At 50.2% G+C, this 13126-nt stretch overlaps 1 protein-coding gene across 1 annotated transcript; it reads left to right on the forward strand.

The window, feature by feature from the left end:
• Positions 1-6131: 6131 nt before the first annotated feature.
• EMWEY_00021260 (hypothetical protein) lies at positions 6132-11584 on the forward strand (the record flags this gene model as incomplete). The annotated part of the gene is made up of 15 exons (XM_013480497.1): positions 6132-6234; positions 6387-6517; positions 6884-6944; positions 7034-7146; positions 7404-7492; positions 7682-7719; positions 8203-8511; positions 8710-8781; positions 8991-9243; positions 9528-9560; positions 10182-10233; positions 10519-10586; positions 10666-10795; positions 11238-11320; positions 11518-11584. 15 exons carry the CDS (start codon positions 6132-6134, stop codon positions 11582-11584), a joined length of 1602 nt encoding a protein of 533 aa, XP_013335951.1.
• Between the last annotated feature and the right edge of the window lie 1542 nt (positions 11585-13126).

Below are 13126 nucleotides of genomic sequence, written 5' to 3' on the forward strand. Positions count from 1 at the left end.
CTGTCCTGATGCTGGCTGTGGTGTTTGTGCAGTTAGTGGCTGCTGAGGACCCTAAACCTGCGCGCTCCCTTCCCAGTACTGCTGCAGGCCCCTGCTCTGTGTCGTGCGATAATTTGGCGAGCCATGCCTTCTACAGACGGACGACTGGGCCCCGTATGGGCTCCCTGAGGTTTTTTTGCCAGCTGTTATGTCGATTTCTCCCATGGGATCAAACAATGGACCTCCCACCTGTCATCTATCTGCCCTAACCTCACATCTATAATAGCTTGGTAGGGGGGCTCGTTGAGCCAAATCTATGATGCTTTTTCAGGGACGCACCGCTGTTGATAATTGGGGGTTCCTTCTACTGCTTCTGCTCATGTGGGCTCTTTATATCAGGAGGAATCGAAAGGGTGCTTTCCAACCTGTCACTTGCTACTTCTAACCTCTTTACAACCTGCTGGACAGCGAGTGACAACTGCAGGACTGCGGGCCCCCCAAAATGGGGGCCTTCGATCTCTCGCAGGTCGTCAACCAGCGATTCCGGGCCATCTTTACGATGGTTTGAAGATGTGGAGATTACGATGAGAACCTCATACACATCCTCTGTGACGGCTTCAAAGCCAGACAGCAGCGGGCCGTCAGTCGGCTGCGGCTCTGTTGCTGCAGCATGATGCAGGTCGAGATCTGTATCATTTCCGCCCGTTTCACTTCTCACCGTTTAATTTAATATTTTGCGAAATCTTAAAACAAGATTTGCAGAAAAGGAAGGGGCTTTCATGCTGTACTAATGTGGAGGTGGGGCGATCAGACGCATGAACCGGTGTGATCCGCAGCGATCCTACGCCGTGACTACTTATGTCATCTCATAGCACCGGGCTTCTAATCTACATTCTCTAACCACTCGCATTCCCTAATATCGATCGTTAATTTCCAAAACATGTTCGAGCCTTATTATAAACTAGGGAGGTTCCTAGAATAATAGATCTATCTGACTTAAAAAGCAGAACTGACCGCCGACCTTCACTCGGGATCAGTGCCTGAGAGATTGAAAAGCGGGGGGATGGCAATACAGAGCCAAAACAAAGCACCAAAGTAAGCCCCTAAGCAAAGCGCCAAAACAAAGCGCCAAAACAAAGCACCAAAGCACCAGCCCGAGCGGCTGGCCAGCCCTTTGGTCCTATAGGGCTGCTTTCTACATAAAGGTGCCTTAATCACCAATATATTGAGTAGTATTATTTATTTATTTATTTCTTTTCCATTTATTAGGTCTCCTGACGACATATCTGGGATCCATATTTCCGTAGTGTCTAAGCATTGCATTGCATTGCATTGCACGGGCTGGATCGGTCGGCTAGCACACTGATCCTACTAAGCTACGCCTCTCTATTTAATGGTACCCTAATCCTTGGAGTAATTAGTAATATTAATTCCTTTTCCTAACTAATAATGCCATAATCTGTAAAATATTTAATAGTGTTTATTCCTTTTCCTGACCTTAAACCTCCAGAGGTCACACCTGAGATACGTGTAGTTCCTGTCCACTACAACCGATGTGACAATTTTGTACATCAGAAGTCACGAGAAAATTTCCTCCTCAGGTTCTTAAATTGAGAGATTACCAAATGTCTCATCATATAATTCGTGATGTGCATGAACAGATTCACGAGATTCCCAGTGTAGTGAACTGGCCAGTCAAACCAGCTAACTACCTGTATCTCTAACCTGGGCAACCTAGGTGCACACCGCTTAACTAATACCGGACGCCACTAATATTACTGTAAAAACTGTAAAATGCCATCCTCCAACTTTTAATGGTTTAAACAGCGGGGTTTCTTGAAAGTCGCCCCCGCTCAAAGGGGAAGTGCCCGCGCGCCTGGTTCGCTACGAGGCATGCGTCGCTGGTCAGCTAGCCCCACGTCAAAGGGTTAGACCACTATAGTCTTTCTATTTTGTGCTAAATATTTATTATATCTTGTTTTATGGCGAATTCATTCGCCAAAGACTCAGCGGAGTGCCTATTGTAGTGCCCATGCACTACAGATTCCCGTGGCCGTCGTCCCCATGGCAGCAAGTGGCGTTCATTTAGCAAGGGCTGCGTGGACTTCCAACACACGCATTTCCGAATATGTTGACTATGCTTCTGATGGCATCACAACCGGGTTGGTCACCGGCCGGCGTTGCAAGCCGGTGTCGGCAGCACTCTCCATTTTGCTTGCCGCGCTCACTGTGGGATATGTTGTCTTGCGGTGCTTCTCCGCACTAAAGGCCCGTACATTTGAAAATGACAATGGAATAACTACACGAAGACTTGCAGGGTTTGCCGGAGACTCGTGCCATGTACGTTGTTGCTAGTGGAACACCATAGTTGCTGGCGAAATGCGGTGGGTGGCTTCTTATCGCATCGCTGTCTGTGGGTGAGTGCAGACTTGAGCCAACCATGTATACTGTTAACGCATCTGCATTCAGGAAATCTCCACAGAGGTAAGGGATAGGTAGCTGGCATTATTTGCGTTGAGTCCTTCCGTAGCGCATACCTTCCGAAGCGCATACAACGTAGTCGACGAGATACATTTGACTTAAAGATACAAGAGAAGAGTGCAGTGCATATGGTTTCTCGAAGGAGGATGTAGTGTATATGGTTTCTTGAAGGAGGATGTCATTATCGTGTTGCGCTAACATGAATGCGAGGCCACGGGAGCAGATTGTAGCCTTTTTTAGGGGAGGATGTGTGAGGTGTTTCTGGAAAAAAATGCGTTCCACTCTTCTTCGATAGTTCGGCATTGCAGTGAGGCGTCTTAGCCGCCAAACTGGTGAAAACGCGTTGTTGGCATGCCTACTGTGACTCGAAATGATCGGTGTTCGCATGGTTGAGAGCTTTTTACCACTATAGATGAAGTGTGAGGATGGCTTCGATGTATGGTGTATATTCAATTCCTAGTGCAGCGGCAGGCTCATACTGTCGGGGGCCTTGGTGCGTTGTTGCTTGTTTAGGCGTTCCCAGGGCAGCTGCATTTCTACGTTAAGCGTTTCCTCTGTACCAGTTTTAACGGTTCAGCAGAGTTGTTCTCTTTGTGCAGGACAAACTGTTGACATGATGCCTGGTCGAAAGTGGGAATTCGAGCATGCTGTTCCCATGAGTTCAAGTTGCAAATACGTTTCGGACTGTTGTGAGGCCATCAGCAAAGTTGAGGTAGTTGCTGTTCTGCTCTAAATGAGAGTCCTGCTTTATAATCATAGTAATTCTTGGGACTATCTACTTTCTGTTGGGAACACTGTGAACTAAACTCGCCTAGCTGGGGACCGGCAAGCCAGAGTACCGTCCATGATTTTCACCACCCCCGGCAGTGCGACAGCACATCCCTGCCGCAGCGGGGCTCCTCCTGTCGACTTTCTCTCACAATCCTCATTGGGGCGGTCCTCGTGTTTTTCCCGATCGTGCACAGTAGAGTTCCAGTGCCTGTTTTGAGAGAATGATGCAGGATGGCTGCGTGGTTGAGATATACTTTTGCATGCGGGAAGCTCTAATTAGGGGCTTTAGTGCTTGATGGCAATTCACCTTTTGGACGTTCGATAGACATGAGGCCCTGGTGGGTCGCCTTGCGTATACACGATATCGAAAGAGAACGCATATATGCCAAACTTTGATTAAAATGGGAGATTGTAGTACCGTGCCGTAGTGGGGAAGGACTGGAAGCAGTACACGACGGTAGGCATGCGTGTCAGTGTCTACAGCAGCAACGGATGCATAGGGTGCTTCGGTAGAACCCCTTAGTGCGTGTAGAGCAATGCATTGCTCCACAGTGCTGTGCCTTGGGCTCTCGGGCTCTGGTTCGCCCCACTCTGTACAGCTTGCTTCTGAAGAAGCTCGGTGGACCGACTGATTTCAGGCGTGCAGGGAGTCTATGTGAGAACCGCATCGTTGCCATACCCTGTGTCGGAGGTGCAAAAATTTCATGGGCCAAGTCCCTGGGCCACCTGTGGAATGTGGAGAGGTGAATGCATTATACTGAAGCCGTTCTTTGGTTCCTAGGTTTTGAGGGTGATCCTGCAGGAACATACGGTTAAGAAGCGTCCTTCTCGGGTACGTGGGTATTATAATGAGAAGGCCGTTGGCAAGTCCGCACAAGCATCCTTGCTCGGTCAGAGTAGATCCCCGACACGGAAGCAGAAGTCTTCAATATTTCTCTACAGTATTAGTGCATGCAGCAAATGCTACTTATCTGTGCTTGCATGCGTGGCTGTCTTGCACCTTCACATTCAACAGGGTGCGTTGCAGGTTCGTTCTGGTAGTCGCTTCCGTCGTAGATCAATGCGCTTGAGCCAATGTCCCGAGGACGTCCGTAGGCTGGGTAGGAAGGTCACCGGCCATAAACGACCCTCATGTCGAGTTGTGTGAGCCCTGCCACTCGCGATAACCCTTGGACATGATAGGGGACTCTCGTTACAGTCTCAGTGCTGCCGGATGGAATGCATAGAGTGTGAAGACTTAGGGGCAAGCATCCTGTGCATTTTGGAGTTCCTTTTTCGTTGGCGTCGACTGCGTAGTGCGTCGTCGATGTGGTGACTTCGCGCAAGCGCAGCCGAGGCCTAAAGTCCGACTTGCCTTGCCGATTTGGTATGCGTGGAGGAAATATCGCCGAGGTTGCTGTATCGTGTTTAGTTTGAGCCCCCATATGGCGTGCCATGCTCTGGCCCTGTTTGTGCATTGCCAAGTATAAATGAAAATGTGTTATGGTCTGTTGTTGAGCTTTCTTGTCTAGAGATAATTCTGCGTGGCATCTGCGAATGCATTGCTGCAGTAGTTGTATCGACTTGACGGCTGAACACCTCGTATAAACCCATCTCCGGTGATGCCTGAATGCCTCAATATGGGCAACGTGGGCCAGAATACTTCCGATGTGTTCTGCACCTGTCTACAGACCAACTCTCGAAATCATGAGGAAGGTGTGCAAACTAAGCTGAAATTATGCATTCTTGAATGAGGGTAGTAGAAAAGGCAGCAGGTTAGAGGCAATGAGGTGGTAAATCCAGCTGCATAGCCGTGGAGTTGTGTCGCATTGAACGGCCCCTCAGCTAGGCCACTCCAGACGACATTGTAGGAGAGTCGAATAGGAATAGGAATAGGTACTGGAAATGGTGACACTCACATGCTCTCCACATGACACAATTGTGTGGAAATGTGCCACCCGCATCAATTGGGCAAGAAGGATTTGGTGTGAGGCAGCCATTAGCGGCACGCTGTAAGCGGATGCTTCAGCAGCATGCACGCTCGGTGTAAAGGCTGTGCAGGAGCTTTGGGGGGAGTGTCTCCCAACGTTACCAAGGGAGTCTGCTGCTCATGCAGCTAGACCTGCTAATGCAGTGTACATCTTGCGTTAGGAGGCTGTGGCCCATAGAGTTGGCAACATGACTTCCTGTGAGTTCGAGGGTAGTCGGCCCTGGTACCCAACAGCAATCCTTAACTGTCAGGCCTTCAGCACACAGGGAAGCTAGCGTGCAGTAGGCTACAGAACGCTGGATGTCCACTGCACGCCTGACGAAGCTTCGAATAACCAGTGGAGATAGAACGCCGGCCTGTTCCGATCCCTTTTCCGCGAAATGGCGAATGCAGCATTGTCAAACAGTGATCTCCACAGAACACTTGCGTGCTTTCGTTTCCGGGGGTCTGAAACCAGACACCACGAGCTCTGTGTTAAAGGAGGGGTGGTTTTGCTGCGGCATCATTTTGCTGTGTCGTGTGCCGTATATGAACGGGTAGATTGGAGGCTAGCAGCAATGGATTGAAGGAGTGAAGCGTTGCTGAAAAAGGGCGCAAGTGGAGGTAATGCTCGCTTAGCTGCTGCGCAGAATAGGGGTTGAGCGTGGTATAGGCGTGGACACCGTTCTACATTCTACATGCTTGCACTGCATCTCCTCCGTTGGTGGAATCATTTTAGCTCCCTCATCGCTTGGAACCATGTCCCCAGAACGTTGATCGCTGGTGTGGAAAGTGGTTGTTTGTGTCTTCCCTGTTGTTGGTCTACTGCTTCCCGGCAGTGAGTCGGTCTCTCGCAGGAGGAAGTACGTTTGGCGCATTGCCTTCCATTTGCAGCAATTGAGGCAAACGTAATCAAAATTACGTTTGCCACGGTGGCTGGACGGATTTGAAAATGGATTTTCGGCGTCCAGGATTGGGCAATCGCGAACTTTGTGTGTCTGTAAATGGAACGACTGCATGCACTGCAGCTTGGGCTGTGTACACGTGCTCGCTGGGTGACCTTGGCTGCTATACTGGATACCTATTGGGTTCTCACAAGTAACAAAAGAGACATTAACCGCCGCGCGCCCTCGGAGGCAGTGTGCTTGGCGATGAGAAAGGAATTTGATATATATTCGGCGGCGGTGTGTGCGTGTGTGTGTGTTAGACGGCAGATATTGTGGTGGAATGGGCGGGCTTGTGGTTCTGGTTAATTGTGGAATGTTTTACAATACATCAGGACTAGATAATGTGGACTGCGTGTGTGGTTTTATCTGCGGCAACGTGCAGACGGGCATTGTAAGATTATATGTAACGGTGATGCGTTTTGTTTGGATGCGTTTTGCTATTATATATCTGGTGCATGTGCTCATGGGGTTGAGGTTAGTAGTGCGAGAGGTTAGAAGTGTGCTGCATTGGGTTGGCGAAAGGAAGTTAAGTGCAGGGGTTGCCGGTTGCAACTTTTGCAAATAGTAGGTGTCGTGCAATTGGTGTGGGCGGATGAGGATGCGCTTGGCTGTGGTACATACAGGTTGCTGATGGAATTTTTGCTGAGCAGCTAGGAGCTGGATGGATGCGTGCTGCACTGTGAGGAATGTCTTGCAAGTTGTTCACTTGTGTTGTGTTGTCGAGGTATGTTCGTTGTGGGTGTGGGCTGCCTTGCAGGAGGATGTGCGTCAGCAGCACTGTAATGCAACTGTGAATACGCGGAAGAATGTCCGGGAAAGTGGGTGGACGTACGTAGGAGTGGGCGTGTTTTGGGGTTGCTAAAAGCAAGCTTGGGAGTTGTTGATGCCATGGCTATGCGGTGTGAAGGTGTGTTGTTTTTGTGGGTGTTCGTTGTTTCGGAGGAAGAAAAGGTGCGGTTGCTGGAGGCGAGAGGTAGTGAAGTGGGGCATGCCTGCGTGGGGGAGGCGATGGTGCAGCACGTATGATGACGTTTGTTTGGAGGTTCGTGCGAAGCGGGAGAGAGTGTGTTTGGGGATGAGGAGGGACTGTGATGGATACGCGTGTCGATACGCATATTGGATATTGTCGTGACATGGGAAGATAGTGCGTTACGGCGTTTAATATGCAGCAGGTTTGAACAATATGGCGGGACTGGACGTGTTTGTGTGACGAATGGCGGAGAACGACACTATACGATTAGACGGGTGTGGGGTTTGTTTTATATGGGTGCGTTTAGGTGTTATCCTGTCTCTTGCCTGTGCTGACGGAGTTGCGTGTATCTGCACGGGAGGGTAGAAGAGTGGTGTATTGTGTTATTGATAGCGGGTAGGTGTGGGGCATACGCGTTGCTGGTTGAGCATATAGTTGGAGGCGTGTTGCGTGGAGGTATGTGGAAGTGGGGTTTGCGTGTTGTGGAGTTGCGAAGGGCAGTTTGGGTGAGTCGGTTGATGCCACAAGCGTGTGGAGTGCATCTCTGTGGGTGTATATGAGTGCGGGTGTTTTATGTCGTTGAAGGGAAGCCGTTGCGGTGGGTGGAGCGGAGAGGCCGTTGAGTGCGGAGTGTATTGCGTTTGTGTCGTGTGGTTGAATGGTAGTTGTTGCGCGTGTGTCTGTTGTGTAATCGACGTTATGCTGTCTTTTGGTGTCGCATGTTTTGTGCATGCGCTCGCCGAGTTGAGGCTATTTGCGAGGGAGGTTGGGGGAGCGCAGCATTGCGTGGGTGATGGGAACGTACCTTTGGGCCTAACCAGTTGGATATCTGACAGCTAGTAGGTGTTTTCTATGGTTCGTATGTGGTGGGGGTGTTCCCAGTAGATGCTGGGGCTACGTCTAATGCATGTTGCTCAACTACGTGTTGGTTGGAGTTGCGCATCACTAAGCGGAAAGCTAGGGAAGTTTGGGTTGCGTGTCGTGTGTTTGAATGGTAGTTGTTGTGCGTGTGGGTTCCCCTTTATAGGAGGAAGTGGGTTAAGAGCAGGATAGTTAAGTTTCGAGTGTGCGAGCGGTCGCCCATTACAATGGGTGGATGTATGTAGGAGTGGGGGTGGCGTGGTGTGGAGTGGCGAAGGGGAGAGTGGATGTGTTGGTTGTCGTCACGAGTTTCTGCAGAGCAGATGTTTGTTTATCTGTGGACGTGGGTGATTATGCTTGTGGAGATGGAGTAGGTGCAGCGCCTGTAGAGCAGAGGGAGTGGAATGATGCCTCTTTCGTGTGGTACTGGTTATGGGTTGGCACAGGAGTAGGATTGTGTTTGGGGGTGTTTGAGGTTCTCATTAAGGAGGCAACAGTGTGTTTAGCGATGCAGAAGGAATGTTCTGGAGATGCCAGAGTGCGTCTGTTTTTTTGTGTGTAGATGACGGCAATTGGACATTGTGTTGGGTTGTGCGGGAATTTGGTATTTGATACTTTTCCACATTTTGTTATAGTAGGCGGGCTTGAGAAGGTGGCGGGCATGGGTGTGGTTGTGTGCTGGGAAGTGAAGAACGAGACAATAAGATTAGATGGCTGGGATGTGTGTCCTGTTAGGGTGTTTTTTGGTGTAGCACGCTTTGCGTATGCGCACCCCGAGTTGAAGATATTTGCGCCGGATGTTAGAGGGGAGCAGCATTGGGTGGGTGATGGGAACGAAAATTTGGATCTAACCAGTTGCACACCTCCCAGCTAGTAGGTGTTTTATATGGTTCGTAAGTGTATACGGGTGTGGGTGTTCGCAGTAGATGCTGGTGGTAGGTGGAATGTTTGTTGCCGAGATACGTGTTGGGCGTTGTTGTGTATCAGTATGCGGAATGCTAGGTAGGCTGGCGTTTTGTGTTGTGTGGTTGAGTGCTTGTTGTTTGCGTTTTGCGGGTGTTGTTGTTTTGGCATGTTCCTTGCATGTCATTGCTGCAGCAGCGGCAAATGAGATGTCTCCTGAAGCAACAGCAGGAGGAGGAGGAGGAGGAGGAGGAAAGGAGACACTTCGCAATGCATACAGCTGCATTGCTTGCCTTGTTAGTTAAGATGAAAAGAAATACTTATGTTTTGCTACACAGGGTAATAGACTACAAGAGAGACTCGGGCGGGTTGACGGGTTTGAGGTTAGTTGGGTGATATATTCGTGGGGTGCTATATTGACTAGGAGAGGGGAAGGTAGGTGTAGTGCTTACGCGTTGCAAATGGCGCACATACTAGATATGTTGTTCTTGCCTGGTGGGTGGAAAAGCCTGTACCTGATCGCATTGCATGCTGGCTGCAGGGCGACAGTTGGTTGCATAGGTAGGTGTTGGAAGGTGGTGTGTTGCAGGGAGTGGAAGATTAGGCAAGTTGGTGTTTGTGTGGAGTTGTTGAGCCTTGTTTGATGTGGATGTGGGTGGATTTATAGGAGAAGGTGCGTTGGAAGGATTGAAGTGGAATTGTGAGTGCGCCGTGGAACAGCTGGAAAAATGTGTAGACATATGTGGAAGTGCGAGTTCGTGCTGTGGAGTGGCGAAGGGCAGCTTCTGTGTGTGTGTGTGTGTGTGTGTGTGTGTGTGTGTGTGTGTGTGTGTGTGTGTGTGTGTCTGTAGTTACGGCAATGTGGGTTTGAAGTTGATTGTGCGGATCTTGTGCCACACAAGAGGCAGCTGAGATGCATGCAGCAAAGGGGTTGTTGAAGTGACGACTGTTGGCTATGTTGGCTATGGAGTTGGCTATGGCGTGGCACGGCAGGCCAAGTTTGTTTATTGGGCTATGGCGTGGCACGGCAGGCCAAGTTTGTTTATTGGTGTCTGAAGTTCCCACCTGGCAGGAGAGGGTATGTTGGCGATTACCATGGCGGATGATGGATATGCACCAGTGTGAATGTTGTAGATTATAGCGGCATGGGTGGGTGTTTGGTATTTGCTAACGTTTTGGAGTTTGACGGTGTAAGAGGGTTCGGCAACATGGCGAGAATGAGCGTCGTCGTGTGAGGGTAGATGAAATTGTTGAGTACAAGGCTAGGTGGGGAGGAATTGATTTTTGGTTGGATGTGTTTTTGTGTGACATGGGTGTTGAGGTTAGCATGGAGTGAGGTTAGGGGAGTGGCGTATTGGGTTGTTGAGCCTAAGGTGGGTGTGTAGGTTGCGAGGCACAGGTTGCTCCGATAGTAGTAGCTGTGTATGGGGAGCAGGTGGATGGAGCTGTGGTTTGTCGGCATACACGTGCTTTGTTGGCGGAATGTTTGTTGGCCAGTTCGGTGTTGGACTGCGGCGTGTTTCAGTGTGCAGAATGTTAGGCAACCTGGGTTTTTCTGTTGTGGTGTTGAGGCTTGTTTAGTGGGGGTATGGGTTGCTTTATATGAGGGACTAGGCTGAGAAGGAATGTAGTGGGATTGTGAGTGCGGTGTGGCGCAGGTGGAAAATTGTGTGGAGGTATGTGGAAGTGGGGTTAGTGTGTTTTGCATTTGCGAAGGGCAGTTTGGGTGAGTCGGTTGATGCCACAAGCGTGTGGAGTGCATCTCTGTGGGTGTATGTGAATGTGGGTGTTTTATGTCGTTGAAGGGGGGCCGTTGCGGTGGGTGGAGCGGAGAGGCCGTTGAGTGCGGAGTGTGTTGCGTTGTGCTGGGTATGGCGTGGCATCTTCGTCGAAGTGTTTTTTCTGGCGTTTGAGATTTGCACTAGGGAAAAGATAGTGCGTTTGGCGGGGATTAACAATATGGCGGGAGTGGAGGTGTTTGTTTGACGGGAGGTGGATAACGACATTGTGCGGTTAGGCGGGTGTGCGGTGTGCTTTGTTTGGGTGTGTGTGGGTGCGGCATGTCTCGTGGATGTGTTGACGGGGTTGCGTGTAGGTGTAGGGGAGAGTAAGAGAGTGGTGTATTGTGTAGGTGATAGGTGGGTAGTAGACGTTGAGCAAAGGCGCTGCAGTTCGCGCATATAGTAGGAGGTGTGTATAGTGTGGGTGTATACGGGTATTTTTTGGTCGGAGGAGTGTTGCGTTGTTGAGGAAATGTTTGTTGCCTAGCTAGGGGTTGTTGGGATGTGTGATGGAGTGTGTCGAGTGTTGGAGAAGTTGGTTAATTGTGTTGTGTTGTTGAGGTGTATTTGCTGTGTGGTTGGGTTGTGTTTGATAGGAGGCGGTGAGTGCGAAGGATTGTAGGGAGTTTGTGAGTGAGCAAGAGAGAACGTATGTGGACGTTTGCGGGGGTGTCTGTTTGTGAGGAGTGCGTGTTGGGGAGTTGAGGAGAATAGCGTGGGTCTGTTGTTTGATGTGAGGAGTATTGGGATTGGAGGTGAGTGTTTGTGGGTGTGTGTTGGTGTTTGTTCTTGTGGCGAGGGAGCAGGAAGCGTGCGGGGAGCAGTGGGGCGGGTGAGTGATGCATGTGGTGCGTGGTGCCGGTGGTTCTGTGAAAGGGCAGGCGAAGCCTTGTTTGATTCTCTTTGCGCGGGCGGCAACGGCAGTGCAGGATTGGGGGGATGAATAGCAGGGTAGCCTTCTGGCTAGCGAGTTGCAAATCACACAGAGGGTATGTGTATTATATAGTGTATAGGTGGGTACGTTTGTGGTTGTTGGGAAGCTGGTTGTTGATGGAGCGTTTGTTGCCCAGCTAGGTGTTGGGTGGAGTTGTGTATCACGATGCGGCATGCTAGGCAGGTTGGCATTTTGTGTCGTGTGGTTGAATGGTAGTTGTTGCGCGTGTGTCTGTTGTGTAATCGACGTTAGACTGTCTTTTGGTGTCGCATGTTTTGTGCATGCGCTCGCCGAGTTGAGGCTATTTGCGAGGGAGGTTGGGGGAGCGCAGCATTGCGTGGGTGATGGGATCGTACCTTTGGGCCTAACCAGTTGGATATCTGACAGCTAGTAGGTGTTTTCTATGGTTCGTATGTGGTGGGGGTGTTCCCAGTAGATGCTGGGGCTACGTCTAATGCTTGTTGCTCAAGTACGTGTTGGTTGGAGTTGCGCATCACTATGCGGAAAGCTAGGGAAGTTTGCCATGCGTGTCGTGTGTTTGAATGGTAGTTGTTGTGCGTGTGGGTAGGAGTGTTGCGTTGTTGACGGAAAGCTTGTTGCCTAGCTAGGGGTTGTTAGGATGTATGATGGAATGTGTTGAGTGTTGGAGAATTGGGTCATTTGTGTTGTGTTGTCGAGGTGTGTTTGCTGTCTGGGGGTAGGTTGCTTTTGATCGAAGGAAGTGCGTGGAAAGTATAGTAGGGAGTTTGTGAGTGAGCTGGAGAGAACGTATGTGTACGTTTGCAGGGGCATCTGTTTGTGAGGAGTGGGTGTTGGGGAGTTGAGAAGAATAGCGTGGGTCTGTTGTTTGATGTGAGGAGTGTGGGGATTAGAGGTGAGTGTTTGTGGGTGTGTGTTGGTGTTTGTTCTTGTGGCGAGGGAGCAGGCAGCGTGCGGGGAGCTGTGAGGTGGCCGAGTGATGCATGTGGTGCGTGGTGCCGGTGGTTCGATGAAAGGACAGGCGAAGCTTTGTCGGATGCATGTAAAGTTTGTGCTAAGTGGGAGAAAATGTGCGTTGAGAAAGGAATAGGAAGGATATCTGCCAGTGTGTATTATTCTGTCGGAGTGCATTTTGGAGGTATGGGCAGGTGTTTAATATTTGGTACTTTGTGAGTGTTTTACGACCTAGGGGGTTTAGAGAACGTGGCGGGCATAGGTGTGTTTGTGGGAGGGTAGAAGGAAAACGACAGTATAAGAGTGGGTGGGGATGATGTGTGATCGGCTTAGTTATGTTTTGGTGTGTCATGTTTTGTGGGTGCGTTCTGTGTCTGGATTCTCTTTGCGCGGGCGGCAACTGCAGTGCAGGATTGGGGGGATGAATAGCAGGGTAGCCTTCTGGCTAGCGAGCTGCAACGCACGCAGTTAGTAGGTGTTTTATACGGGCAATGAGTGGGTACGGGGGCTTGTGTTCGCACTACATACTGGTTGTTGATGGAACGCTTGCTGCCCAGCTACGTGTTGGGTGGAGTTGTGCATCAGTATGCGGAATGCGGAATGCTAGGCACGTTTGGG

The sequence above is a fragment of the Eimeria maxima genome, genomic scaffold (assembly GCF_000499605.1).
Source record: "Eimeria maxima Weybridge genomic scaffold, Emw_scaff199, whole genome shotgun sequence".
NCBI classification, from domain to species: domain Eukaryota; phylum Apicomplexa; class Conoidasida; order Eucoccidiorida; family Eimeriidae; genus Eimeria; species Eimeria maxima.